General features: G+C 29.5%; 1 protein-coding gene across 1 annotated transcript; it reads right to left on the bottom strand.

Moving 5' to 3' along the window:
• Window positions 1-384: 384 nt before the first annotated feature.
• LOC132755466 (hemicentin-1-like) lies at window positions 385-14,067 on the bottom strand. Its single transcript, XM_060746331.1, has 11 exons — window positions 14,034-14,067; window positions 13,551-13,681; window positions 13,123-13,348; window positions 11,695-11,988; window positions 10,658-10,971; window positions 9,916-10,276; window positions 3,161-3,445; window positions 2,481-2,753; window positions 1,205-1,366; window positions 966-993; window positions 385-586 (listed from the first exon to the last, which is right to left on the bottom strand). The coding sequence occupies exons 1-11, from the start codon at window positions 14,065-14,067 to the stop codon at window positions 427-429; spliced, it is 2,268 nt and encodes a 755-aa protein (XP_060602314.1). The 3' UTR covers window positions 385-426.
• Window positions 14,068-15,888: the final 1,821 nt, after the last annotated feature.

Genomic DNA, 15,888 nt, shown 5'->3' on the forward strand with positions numbered 1-15,888 from the left:
GGCATGCAAAATTCCATATGTATCAATCACAAACTGGTGTTAAACGCATTCGCTGCGTAAGATGAATAATAGTATATAAAAATAAACTTATACAGGAAAGATCAGAAAATACCACAGAGCATGCGGCCCTTTGATTTTATTATGTTGTTACTTTATCAAACTCTACACAAAAGATTGCTCAATGGTTTCTAAGAATTTATGTGGTTTATATACACATAACATTGCATTGGAAATAGATTGCACGGCAAGTGTTAAATCTGTAATCGTTTAGTTGTCTCATTCTATAGAAAATTTACTTTCAATTTACTATTTTCTGAAGTCGATGTGTACACCTATATTTAAAATTGAATTGTAGCTTTTTCTTGGAATGTATGTTATCCCAAATCATGATTTTATTTTTTCTTTAATTTTTCTCTCATTTAATTGCTACACTTTCAATTGGTCATATGTTTGTCTATCGTCTTTTAGTTCGGTCTTCAGTGACGTATATTGAGACTCTCCGGATTCATCTGGATCTGTTCCCTGTTGTGTGTCCTCACCATCATTTGTTGAGAACACCATATTTGTATATAAAGGCACAGCGAGTCTGCAGTACAGATACAACCATACATCAATTTATTTATATTTGCATACTCGTTTATGCTATATATCAAATCAAATTTTTATCCTTATACAAGTATAATTATTAGTTATAATAGTTCAATGTTTGTTTTATGGTTGATTTCTTTAAATCACATTTTGCATTGCTTTATTTTTATCTGATCAATGTATATATAAGCTACTCTTAATTATGTTAAACATTTATATCATAAACGTTTGGAAACAATATGATTAAAATGAAAACAAAAAACGACGTTATAACGCATAGGAAATTGCGATTTCTATTACTCCAAATAGCATCAATCTAACTGACATTCATTGTTTAATATATATATATAGAACTTTAAAGAAACATGAGAACTTACTTAGCCGGCTGGACAAATGTATTTTCTGCTAAAAATCAAAATTATAAGAATTAGGTAAAACAGAAAATCCATCTATGTTTGACAATGAAAAAACAAACAATCGTGAAACATAATTTCTTCTTTCTAAAGAGAAAACTGTACAATAGTTTAGTTTAGAAAAACAAATAAACTTTTAAAAACAAATAAAATATTCATCAAAAAATGTTTTTCATTGTAAATTAAGAACAAAAGAACCCCACCTGTGTTTCCATTTTTTCGTTTCAGTAATATTGTAACATAACCAGCATATGCCACGACTACCACGTTGATTATTCCAAGTACTATTCCTACAATCACTGCCTGAATATTACTACATGAACAGGTATTTGGACAGTTGTTACAAATATATCCCGTTGCCTTACCTATAAATGTAAGAAATGCAATTAAGTCATAAACTATTCATTTCGGCATCCGCAATTTTAATTCTTTTTTTTTGATTAGTTATCAACGTATTGGAAATGTTAGAACGATTCGGTGCAGGAAAGTTTAATTTTATTCATCTTCAAAACGGCAATATATGGTCGACGAACATTTTTGTAGGCCCAAATCATTTTGTTTACACTTGTAAACTGGTTTCCTTTTAATAATATGTCCATCCAAACAGAACAGATGCATAGCATTCTTCATTGTTGCCATAAATACTACAAATGACATTTACAGGAAAAAAGTAAATATACTTTATTGCATTACATATTGACCCATCCTAGTATTTTGAAAAGAACATATCGTTCTGTGGAAAATAAATCAAGAAGTAGAATACCTAAAATACCTAAAATACTGACTATGAGTGGTTACTGTGTTTTAGAGACTTGTAAAGAAGAACAGGAGAAACACAATTTGTGAAATAACATGTACAAGTATATTTAATAAAAATGCTGGGCAATCTGTTTTTATTTAAGATAGTTTTCATATCATATCCTAAACATAATTATCAGTTATTTGTCAATCACCATTAAAATAGTCATCTTTTAAAATTCATTTCTGATTCAATTTAACTGGGCAACGAAAAAGTGAGCATAATATAACAGGAAAACAATGTTAAGCTGTCAATGAGCTTCATCAGTTTATCAAACACTAAAGTAATTAAGTTTGCAAAAGGTGAATACAGGTCTATTTAATTGACAAAACTTTTGACTTAGCTCTTTTTCTGCTTAATGTATTTAGAGTAATGGATTTGACCAGCTTTCAATTTGAAACAATCCATTTAAAGTTAAAGAGATTTTGATATCAAAAACAGAAATTAAGCTTTTAAAGGTATGTATAGAGACTGGTCAAAGTGCAAAGACATACTGGCTGGTATAGTATGATACTGGTGGAAAAAAATGACCACCTACGGATTTAGAAATTAAAGGGTCAAATAAAATTTATTTTGCATTGTAGCTTATATTCTATTTGCAAGGTGTAACACTTTATATCAATAACAATACCCCAAACAAATAATGGATTGTCATCATAAGTATATTTATAGCAACTTACAGTAAACAACGATAGCCAATGTTTCTTCTGTACCAAAGTCATGACTGGGATAATGAGATGATGTTGCTGTAGCCCTACATGTGTAGTTTCCATGGTCTGCTCTATCTATATCATCAAATGACAAAGTAGGACCACTAGACTGTTGTCCGACCCAACTTACTGTTGGTGTTGGATTTCCAGTGGCATTACATGTAACAGAAACCGTTTGACCTTCATTTCTCGTTATGGTTGTAACTGGTTTCCCATACGCCATAATTTGTACTCTTGGAGAATCTGTACATATTTGTGTAAAGAATAGATAAGATTTTTCAAACATTAAAATGTAGTTGTTTTTGGTTGTTGTTTTTTTTTTGTTTGTATATGTATTTATTAATTTCAGTATTTTTTTAAAACAACAAACATCTAAATACAGGGACAATCCTGAATATAGCTTTGAATTTTTTAAATTGTTGCTGATTGTAATTATTGATACCATTTATATGTTCATAAACCTTTTTATATAAGTATCGTAAACGACAAAGAAGTCTAATAACAAGAGCAAGAAACGTTACGATGAATCAACGTATGAATGGAACTTTTTAGTACATTGTATTACAAATGCTAGATGTGGTAACATTTTGATATTTGGTTTTAAAGCGAGATCGTTCTTTGTGATTTAAAACAGAATTAAAGTATCTTACATTCAACTTGTAATAGCACTTGTATGGACTGGATCTGAAGACCTTTCGTCTGCGTAAATAAATTGTTCAGCTGACATTTTACTGGACTTCTATCAACTTGATACGTTAGTTTAGGAAACCTTAGTTTTCTTGTATCTGCACTATCAGGTGTTCCATATTGTGTGGTCCATGTTGCTGTAGCTGTAGGATTACCATAATCAGTTGAGGTACAATAAATACTCTTTCCTGTCTGACCTTCTAGAAATGGAAAACTGCTTGTTGGTATAACAGGTTGTGATGGTGGCCCTGTAAATGATAAAAAGTTTTGTTTACATTTATTCAAAGTCAAATTGACACAAAAAAGGAATTAAGCAAAATTATAATTAAAATTCAACAGTTTATTAGTTTTTCTATAACAACTCAAAATCATGTAGTAAACACTCCACATGTTATTCATCATTTATTGTAGTTCCGCTGCAGTACCTGAAACCTATGAATTCTTATGAAGGATATGTATTTAAATATTCAAAAAACTATATCAACAAAATCAACAGTTGTTAATGCATAAAACTATAAGGAGATAAATCTATAAAGTTCATTCTAAATTATAGGTTGTATTATGGGAAGCTACAAAAATACATACCTTTTATGAAAATGCCAAGTATATCTATAGTCCAGTCATTCTAGCTCAAAATAGAGCCAAACCTCAAACAAATTGCAACAGAAAATATTTTGAGTGTTTTGAAACCCCAGACCTATATTGTATAACAAAAGTCTAGAAAAATCTAAATTGGAGAATGTTTTCAAAAATTGATATCAAATATATGGGTATCATTGTATTTATTTTTTTAATTTGAACTCAATGTAATACACACACATACAATTTTCCAATCAGTTTTAGATAGATAGATAGATAGATAGATAGATAGATAGATAGATAGATAGATAGATAGATAGATAGATAGATAGATAGATAGATAGATAGATAGATAGATAGATAGATAGATAGATAGATAGATAGATAGATAGATAGATAGATAGATAGATAGATAGATAGATAGATAGATAGATAGATAGATAGATAGATAGATAGATAGATAGATAGATAGATAGATAGATAGATAGATAGATAGATAGATAGATAGATAGATAGATAGATAGATAGATAGATAGATAGATAGATAGATAGATAGATAGATAGATAGATAGATAGATAGATAGATAGATAGATAGATAGATAGATAGATAGATAGATAGATAGATAGATAGATAGATAGATAGATAGATAGATAGATAGATAGATAGATAGATAGATAGATCACATTCTTTAAGATATAAAAATAATGGATTTTAATCTTAATCATATGCTGTGATAAGATTCCATTTAACAATGTTTCATACTAGACACATTATCAAGTTATTTCAAGAAATAACAATATCACTTTTAAATACAAAGAGACAAATTTATACATTGATTTACAGAACATTTAGTAGTTCAATTCGATGTTTTGTAGCATAATTACAATATTTACCTAAACCTATTAATTCAGACTTCTTTTCAGTACTTAATAATTCGATCAATTTGAACATACTTGGTCTTCTGTAGTAGTATTGCTTAATGTAAAGAGAACGTATATTAGAGTAACTATTACAAACACATATAATATGGAATTCATCCTCTATTTCATTACTATCGCAAAGCTGACATATGCGTTCCTCTCGGGGTAATCTATTAGCACCATATCTACCTGTTTCAATCCGAAGTTTATGTGACGATAATCTTAATCTTGCTATGCAATTTCTATAAGTTCTGTTATGGAGAATTTTCAGGTAGTTTGCCATTTCAAATGAGTTATGCAAATGTACATATATATTACTTAACAATGGACTGTTTGAAATATCGCTAGAAAGTTTTTGCAAAAAGCAGTCAATCATCCTTTGTTTAAAAAGTTGAACAAAATATTTGGCTTCGTATTGAAATGGGTTGTTCCAAACATTAGAAAACCCGTACTCATTTAATATTTCATGTACTTTAGAAGCCCAACATTGATTGTTGTTTTCATGTAATTCAAACGAAGCGTACATAGCAGTTTTCAAAATGATATTATCGCTATTAATTATTTTAAGCCAGTATGTAATAATTTGCACATATCGTTTAATAAATAATGGATAACGACCTAATTCGCTATAGATTGCTGCAGTACAAGTACTTTGTTTCACTCCTAATATAGATTTACAGAATTTAAGATGTAATCGCTCTATATCCTTTGATTTAGAAAATCCCCAAACAGCACTAGAATAGCTGAGCACTGAACCGACAAAAGAGTCAAAAAGCTGCAACGCAATGCTAGGGGTTAACTCATATTTATTGATGCTCTTTAATAAAACAGACATTGCCTTTAAACCTTTACCAATTACGTATTGATTATTAAGTGTAAAAGACCCATTGTAATTAAAAACTACTCCTAGATAGTTGAAATTGTCAGCAATTTCTAAAAGAATATCATTATAATACCAATTTTCATTATCTTTTAATATTATATATAATATGCATAAAAATATAGCTTAATCTATCCCTATAGTAACATAAAGTAATCAAAAAGTTGTTTTTGTTTAAAGAAACTACTTTTACCTTTCTGAAATTTATTAATTAACTTAGGTGGGTGGGGTAATATTATATTTCAATTAACATTGCTGTAGATTAACAATTAATTGAAAGATGTATTTTATATGATATTAAACAGAAAATACATAATGGTTTATGTACATGTGGAAACTGTCAAGTTTCAACGTTTTATGAATTTAATTTACATTCCATCAATATTTAATGCATATATATTGAAATATTTATATTAACATTGTACAGCTAGTGGGTGGGGTAATCTTATACAAAATAAAGAAACATTAAGGAAATTTATATTATCTATGATAATAATATTGAGTTTTATATTAACTTGAATACTTTCAAGCACATCTGTTGTATTTTTTTCTGAGTCATTATATAACACCATGATATTGGGTCAAAAAGGTGGCATTGACCTTTTGGAGGTCAATTTCAATTATTTGAGCATAAAATGTAAAAAAAAATATATTTGGAAATTTTAATTTGTAAAATATCTTCGCTAAGCATAAGCACAAGAATTTCATGACTTTTACAAAGCGTCACTCGCTTCTTTAATTTCTGGTCTACCAATCTTTCACTTTTTATCACTAGATGGTAGCACTTGAAATTATTCTGGTATATCTTTTCCAGTTCTGAAATTAGAGGAGCATAAACATGTTTGATGGTATTTAAAGAGCATCGGCTACAAGCAAGTCGTGAACCTTTTCTATCCTTGCTCTCACTGTATCAGACAAACAGTCATTCCTCTGTATACATATATTTAAAATAGTGGGTTTTAAATATATAGTGCCATTACTGGCGAAACATCACACTTCCTTGTTTTACCCTTACTTTTTACAGATTGACCACAATATAAACAATCTTTTTTGTATGAAAACTTATCAGTCATTGATCTTAATGGTGTTAATGGTGGCATCAGTGTTTTCTTTTTCTGTCTTAGTGTCTCTTTTAGTATAATGTGGGTTACAGTACATCTTTCTATACTCAATATGAATAAATTATTCCGATTCAACTTTTAAACTGTCATTTCGTTTCTCACTGACAGCATTTATTCCCTTGCATTCCTTTTCGTTGCCTTTTACTGTCTTTGTATGATCATCAAACAGCCGTTAACAAATCCGACAGGAGTTCATCTTGAAAAAAAAACAAAACAATAACTGATATTGTAAGATTTATAAAATCTGTTATTTACATTATATGGAGGTTGCATGCAGATCCAGAATTACCCAAAATTTGTTTATTATTCTGATAACTTTTTTATGTTTTCTTCATTAAATTTATAAATGCGCAAAGATCGATGTTTCTTCTATTTAATTGCCAAAAATAATTGATTAAAAACATCCAGTATCGTCTCAGGCGTGGATACGCCACAGCAGCGCAACTCAAAGAACATGACGTTCGTTGAGATTTAAATACACCAAAGTGTCCGACACAAAAAGGGATCATGTCCAATCTTGCCGAAAAGTTAATGTAAAGCCTGCTTAAATTTCACGTCGTTTGAACATTGTATTATTGTGTAATCATTTGTAATTGCAAAGTTTATTTATGCAAAAACGTCTTCATTAAGGCGTCGGAAAACGGCACTTTCATAAATATTTGTCAACTGTTCAGACAGCTTACCATAGAAACATCTAATATGATAAAAGAAATTCGACACAAGTATTTTTTTAGTCATGCATACACAACTTTTTGAGGGGTATAGAAGTTTTTTTTACCAAACTGTTGAAGTAATCTTAAAGATAAATACAAGTTAACGTTCTCCGTCGCTGTGGCGATTGAAAAATACCAATATGCCGTCATTCCCTATGTATAAGAACAATAAAGCATCAACCTTGTTTGCATAATGTGACAAATCCTATGTTTGCTTATATGGTAGGCATACTGTGTTTAATTATCATATTCTTGTTTCCTTGTAAAGAGGATATATTAAGCAGTAATAAAGTGTTTGTTATATGAACTTTGAATAAATATTATTGAATTTATTGTTTAAATTACGGGTATTTCTGGATCATCCCTTGCGTTCTTGTATTCTGGTTATTGGTAGCTGATTACGTATTGTTTCAGTTATCACAGTACTTGTTATTATAAGATGTAATTTTCCTAAAATGCTTCTTGTTAAAACGTTTTAGGTGTATTTATTTGATCAAAGTTGCTGATATGACACACTTTTATTTTTTAAGGTTTTTTTTAAGGTTTTAATCTAAAATTATAAAAATATTAAATACCTACTGGTTAAAGTTTTTGGAAGTAACGTAAAGATTAAGTCACATATTAAGTTTAAAAATGTCACCTTTCAATTTTAAGCATTTCTAATGCCCATCCGTACATGCATTCAAAGATATTTGTACTGATATGTTACTATATGGAACTTATGACATCTTTAAAAGTTTTCTTATATGAAAATATCATTAAAGTGCTTTTGTGACACAAATGTCTCAACTAATATGCATTTTTACCTTTAACTTGCATACATCACAGTGTCATGAGAACACATGATCGGGCATACCCATTGGCTCTAGTGTGTTGATGAAATCTGTAACATAGAAATTACTTTGAAGTTTGAAAGAAATAGAATCTTATTTTCATATTTACGTGAAATAAAGTTCTATAGAATACACATATGTTTTTATTGTTACATGTATTTGCTTAAATTTTGATTTTAAAAGGAATAAAATTATTCTATAGTCAACTTAGGTGTGCATTCCGAAAGAAATACTAATATATCGCTGTGAATTAATCTTATACACGTAATGCACTTTTTCAAATTCTCTCAGGTGCTATTGTATGCATAAAAGATTTTCTTTTAAATTATGGATCAACTGTGCATGTTTACCCTGAACTCATACAAATCGCCAATCATAAACCATAACTAGAAATCACGTATGTTTATTGATAAATTTTTCATCTCACCTTTTCATGTATAAATTTCTTCTATGTCTATTAAAAATTGAAAATAATTTCAGATATATTGAATTATGCATACATCGCTCTATTTCCTCCATGTTTAATATTCACTTAAACTAGTAAAAGATAATGTGTGATATTTGTGTTATATATGTAAAAATATTACAAATATAAAAATCACAGGAAAGCAAACTTACTTATTTAGTGTACATACAGTTTACTGGATTTTTTTTATTTTCAAAATCAAGCATACATCAATGAAGACTGCCTCAAAGCGGTACCCCTGAAATAATAATAACATTACATACATTATATATGTAAAAATTTAAAAAAATATATATATTAAAAATACAAAAAAGCAACCTTAAATACACATTTAACAATAAAACATGATTAAAGTATTCAGAATTTATTTAACGTAATTCGTCATTATTAAAGTGATAATGGCGTTCCATAGTTTAAAAATACTTTCGAAATTAACTTGTTATAAATACACATTTTTAGGCCGTTTTTGAATGTTTACTAAGACAAGAGTTAATCAGAGTTGTAATTTAGATGAGTAAAACTGTTTTCCGTGAATATTATAATACAGATCGCTTGAAACACCTGTTGACCTTCAACGGATAAATAACTGGTAAAACAAGTAATAATTTTCAACAAATACTCATAATAAACTTACGACCCCACATTAATAATTCCTATTATGATCTGTAATATTTTAAGAAAAATATACCAACCCACTGTACAGTGTACTTTACTGACATTTAATTTGTTTACACTTATTTTGTTGTTGTTGTCGCCATTATGCAGACGCTATTCTGAGTATTGGAGATGCTTTGTTCGCCTATGGAAGACCGTTGTTGTCAGAAAAAATCACAAAAAATAACGCGATAAAAACCCGTTTTTTCTATATTGCGCAACTTAGATTTTGCTAGACTTTTGATACGATTCATGTTATTCCATATACTTTCTATACCAGGTAAAATATTTTCTGTTGCAATTTGTTTGAGGTCGATTTACAGACTGACTGGACTACTACTGCAAATTCTGATTATCTTTAGACTACAAAAAAATAACTGCAAAATAAACTTCGTTTTAAAGTATTTCTACAACAGCAATAATGCTTTTAATGATAATTTGTAAACACATATTGTTTTCAAATAAAATCTTCACTGGATATTTCCTGTAATTTTATTTTACACAAACTAAAACTCAAACTGATATATTTATTTTCTTTCATTCTACTTACAATACACAGTTATCGTTTCTTGAGCTTTTATTAAACTTTGACCAGGTATTGTAGTTTCACAGTAAATTGTTTTGTTGTTATCAGTTCTATTTGCTAAAAATGTAACAACACTTGTAACAGATTTAAGATCATTCGCATGACTATGTTCTGTATTCTGTACATCAGTTAGTGCTAGAGTGTCTAACTTCCATGTTACTAAAGCAACAGGTCGTGTTTGGGAGGAAGTACATTGATATTTTATTTGATCTCCTTCTAATTTTTCTGTTGTAAGATCTGTGATTTTAGGAGTGGTAGCTAATACTGAAAAGAAAACAACAACACCATCTTTCAAAAAGAATAAAAACGAGTATGTCCCATGACGCTAACCTAATAGAATTGCTATACTTATCAAGGTATATAAAATCGAGTGTCTGTAAGCTTTCATATTTGTTTGTTTTGTTTTTCTGTTTTTATTCCACCTAAGGGGCTGTCCTGAGTGACTGACATTTATTATCAATTTCCCCGAAAGTGACTTATTACTATTTTTAAATCAGAGGTATTAGATATATAACCATTAGACACAATAATAAACCGTTATAAAAAGACATAAATATTATTATCTTTTAATCAAAATCAATGATTGACTATGGGATGAAGCTAGAACATAATTTTAGTAAAATCCTTCGTTAAAAAAAGATATTTGCAGTATAAAAACTAATAAAGCATTTCTTACAGTTTGAAGCTAAAATTGAGACAAATCAACAATAGGAATGTAAAGAAAATCACAACCTTTAACATATAGTGTTATTCTGTTTGAAAACACATCTGGATTTCCTGACTGTGAAGTTTTACAGTAAACTTGTTTGTTATGGTCGGAGATAACTGGAGTAAATGTGAATGTAGACAGTGTAACAATTTCTGATTTTTTATAATCGTCTCCTATATACCAGATAATTTTGGCTGTAGGTCTACTTTCACTTGCTGTACATGTCAATGTTTTAGATACACCCTTTGTTACTACTAGTGTTCCTGATGGTTCAGTGTTGCCATCCTTTAGTGTAACATTAGCTACCTTTACTGAAATGTGTAAAATATTTTATCATATTTTAAATCAGTATTATCAATATTCAAACAGTATTATCTAGGAAAATGTAATCAAAACACATATAAATTCTTTTTCGTTCTGTGTAATGCAAAGATTTTCTCTCGAAAAAGGTGTATTATAAAAATATCAGTGTCTATGCAATTACAACTGAAAATTATTTTTATTTAAAAAATTAAGTTGGTGTAATTTACCCAAGTAAACTTATACATGTATAAATGAAAAAGAATTTGAGTAAGGGGTTAGTTATGTTATATCTACCTATATATTACAGTCACCTTTTTCTACTTCATAAAATTCAGAAAATTCTCTAGTACTTTTTATTAAATATCAAATCAAGGCACGACCACATAGATTTAATTGTTCTGCATGAAACTTTATATTGTTCAACAGTTAGGAGCCAGAACTTTTCAAAATCAATTATAAGTTACCATAGAAGTCTACAGATAAATAGGTTTTGCAGCACAATTTGCCATTGATAATACAACTGAGTAGCGAATTATAAATCTTTTTCCTAACCTCAGCTATACAAAAACAGTTTGATTTTCATAGTGTACATTGCAAACCTCAAAACAAATTATTCAAAAGTATACTGAACTGAACGCAAAGATAAAAGTGTTGATAGTTACTCGCTTCTTTTGTGTATATTTAAATATTCTTTAAATGGGGATGAACATATTTTTTCGGATTGGAAATACCTTTTACATAAAGTGACACAATGTTTGAAGACACAGCTTGGCTTTCTGGATGTAAGTTAAATGCTTTACAATAAACTTGTTTCTGATTATCCGTGTTTTCTGGTGTGAATGTAAAGTTAGATATCCTAGTAATTTCTGTTTTGTTTTTCTGGCCTCCAAAATACCAGATGATAGTTGCTGTTGGTCTGCTGCCACTTGATGTACATGTCAATGTATGAGGCTCCCCACTGTTTACTTCCAATGGATTTGACGGAATTGAATTACCATTGTTTAATGTCACTGTTGAAACACGTACTGAAGTAAAAAAGGTATCCTCTTTTATCACTATGTATATCATCTATGTGTATGCTCGGTAGACTGAACAGTAAAACTGAATAATTGCAGAGTTAATGAAAAAATTTAATAATGTTGTTTTATTAATAAAAGGCAATAGTAACAAAATAAAGTTAAACATTGAAAAGCGTTTTGTGTGTTGCATGCGTGCGCGTACATGTGTGTATGCGTGCATGCGTGCGTGCGTACGTGTGTGTGTGTGTGTGTGTGTGTGTGTGTGTGTGTGTGTGTGTGTGTGTGTGTGTGTGTGTTAGGCAAATTGTAAAAAAGAATCTATCTAACATTGTGAGCAAATTGATTACAGACACAATTGTTTCTTCATCCAAAAGACAACAACAACATCAACAACTTTTATTGTGAATCGGACATATACAGTGAATTCGGCTAAATAAAAATGTAAAGTGTCTTTTTCAACATACACACATTATTTTAGATTTTCATTATTTAAGAAGACATTCAAAACCTATTTAATATATTTAGATTTGGCCGCATTTTTCCAAAAGAGGAATTAATTGAAATATTTGTGATATAATGTTTTGTTTAGTTTACTGACAAATTAGAAATATGACAACTAAAGAATGTTGGTTTCTGGGATAAATTGTTTCTCCTAACGAAAGATTTTGTCATTTTAGAGTAAAAAGGTAATTATTAATTATAGAATCTACATGTTTTTTATATATAATCGTGCAACACAAAATTGCCAATATTTTCTTTGAAAATTCTTGCTTTCCGGAAATTGTTCCAACAGGGCAGCAAAAATCACAAAAAACACATGCAAAGTACATTATAGCGAAATGAATCAAATGAAAAACTAGAAGAATTATGTGGGGTAAATATGAAATGTTTATTTGTATCATCAAATAAAACTATTGGGAACAATGGTCCCAAAAACGTTGAACCAAATTGTTCAAAAGATAGACACGTTTATGATTACATACTTTACTTTCAAAAATTGTATTTCTTCATTATAGAAAAGCACCATCTAACCATAAAGTGTTTTGTTTTTTTTGTTGTTTTTTTTTTCAAAAAGACAATTTTACAGAATGTTACAAATTAACTCCTTCAATTGTTAGCAAAAGTGTATTAGAAAATTACCTGCAAATCTAACATCAACAGACGCTTGTGTAAAACGTTGATCTTCGGCCCCAGTAATTGATATGGCACCACACTGAAACTTCACACTGGTATCTGTATTATCAGTAAACACTGTATATCTTGGCAGAGTTATTGTAGATGTATATATTTTCTCAGAATCAGTACAACCACCAGTCCTATCGGTTACAGGTGCTGTTGTTGACCATTCTTGACGTGACCCACCTGTCTGTAAATGCAATATAACATTTATTGAATATATATACATCTATCTCACTTTTTTACGTCACTTTTTACTCATTTGTATATAAATGCCACAAACTTAAACGGAATTCAATACTTTTCTCCTTTGAACCAAGTAAAAAAATACACATTAATTAAAAGAGTTTTAGAAACCATGTAATTAAAATTGTATCTTAAATATATATTACCTTACTATAATACCATGTGAATTTGGGTGAAGGATATGCGCATCGTGTGCTACATTTATAAGTCACTGCATTTTGAACGAGGTCTTGGTTCTGGCTTGGTGGATTATCATATTGTAGTGATGGTGTGATAGCTGGAATGGAATAGACAAACATACTTATAATATCACTCACATAGTAAATTATGCCTCGGCATTATGTAAAGCTAATAGCCTGTCATTTAAAATATTTAGGAACGCAAAATAACCGCCCTGTGGTGGGAGAATTAGGCGGTGAAAGCCATGCAAACACTTTTCTCATGCAATATGTTTTACGCTTTATCCTTGTCCTTTGCTTGTGCAACCAGAGCACTGGATGCGGTTTAATGCAACGGCTATCAATAAGCAAATTATATCTTACACAAGCATGGTATTTTCTTTTTATCATGTTATTACATTAATTATTGTTGATAATATGCACACTTCATTATTTTAACTTATGGATCACTCCCATCTTTATCCGACACCTCCTCAATGCACATTTTCCTTGAAAAATATGAAGAGAGCAAGATATTTCTTCCGCTTTCTAGTTTGAAAATATCAAACATTTAACAGATAAACTTTGAATCGCATAGTATTTTTAAATATTAGAGTCCCTAAAACAATCGGGACTATTTATTATCAATATGATCATTGGTTTTAAATTCGCATATTTGTTAATTCGCAGGGCAGTATTTTGTTTCACAGTTATTGTTTCGTTTAAAGAAATTAAGAAGACACGCAAATTGAAATTGAAAACATGGCACATAGAATACAAAACAAGTATCTGATATAGAATTTATCAAGATCAGCATTAAGAAATCGACACAGACCCGATCTCCTTTTTTCTAAGCCTTTTCTGTACAATTTTATATTATCAACAGTTATAAAAGTACATGTTTTAAGGTTCTGCTCCTAGTCTTATACGCTCCATTCGCAGCTCAGTAAATACACTCACGTTATAATCAAGTATGCAAAGTTTCTTGAAAATATTTAACAGTTTTGAAAACATTCACCTTAATAAGCAATTTTTAGTTAAAAAGGGACATCATAATAACATAGAGTTTTCAGAATAATGCCCATTGTAAAACAACTATATATTGCCATAATGAATAAGTAAGCTACTATAGATATATTTCATAGTTTATCTCTTATATTTAATAAAACGGCAATCTGACAACAATCAAGTTTAAAAAGTGCATATAAAAAGTACTCGATATCAATATTACTTTCTTCAATCACTTTCCTATTTCATGCAAATTACAAAAAAAAATTAATTGCTGCAAACTTTTGAAGGGTTTTTTTTTCTAGCTATATAATAAGCATACTTTCACATTTACAACTACACATTACATGTTTTAGTAAAAAAAAAAAACAAACAAATACAGCACACATTTAATGTAAAGTTACCCTTATTAGGAATATGTAAATAATCTAATCATTTAACATACATGAATGTTGTACGTAAATCAGAATAAAATGTTCCAGAACAAAATATTCACCTATTTTTTTAGTTGGTTAAGCGATTATATAACACATGATCGACTCGCTTTCATTAAAATATATGGACATATTTCTTTTGTTTTATGTTTTTGTAGCTATTTTAATTATAATATAAACAATATTTTTGACATCCAAAAACACCAAAGATATAGCTTTATACACTTTAAAAAAGCCATCCACCATGGTGTACAGAATAAGCTATTTGAAAATATTGTTATGAGTGAGTCCGTCATTTTATTTTAAAATGCATTTGTGGTACTGAAACAGTGCGACCTTAGTGAGGTAAATTGATTACGCGAACCATCAGATAAAATAAATCCTTCATAAAGGAGTTTATAGGCCAATAGAAACTATAAATGTTAAAATTATATTTTTTCCCGTTGACTTACGTTGTAACCTGACGTTACGTCCATTTCAAAATGGCGGCGCCCATATAGACGTCATTTAGGGTTCGTCTCACAATAAGCGTGAAATGTACTCGGTAATTATTAAAATTTGATTATTCTTATTTACTTACTGATCAATAGCTAAATGTTATCATTAAAATGAAAAATGAGAACAAAGTTGGTGTCAAAAAGGCAATTTTACTAGCAAACCATTATTTAAAATAATCAAAATCATTTGAAGTGAAAATATCAGTAACCGCTTTATAAATTCTAACACACAAAGATTTAATTAATTACCATGATATACTGTCGTATTTTATATTTTTAAGAGAAAAAGAACAATGAAGTGATTTGATTAGATAGCTTTTCAATCAAGCGCGTATCTTGAATACCGCAACGCGTCGTAGGGGAGCGGGAACACTAGCTAGAAGACTA

The sequence above is a fragment of the Ruditapes philippinarum genome, unplaced genomic scaffold (assembly GCF_026571515.1).
Source record: "Ruditapes philippinarum isolate M1 unplaced genomic scaffold, ASM2657151v2 ctg8922_1_1_1_1, whole genome shotgun sequence".
NCBI lineage: Eukaryota > Metazoa > Mollusca > Bivalvia > Venerida > Veneridae > Ruditapes > Ruditapes philippinarum.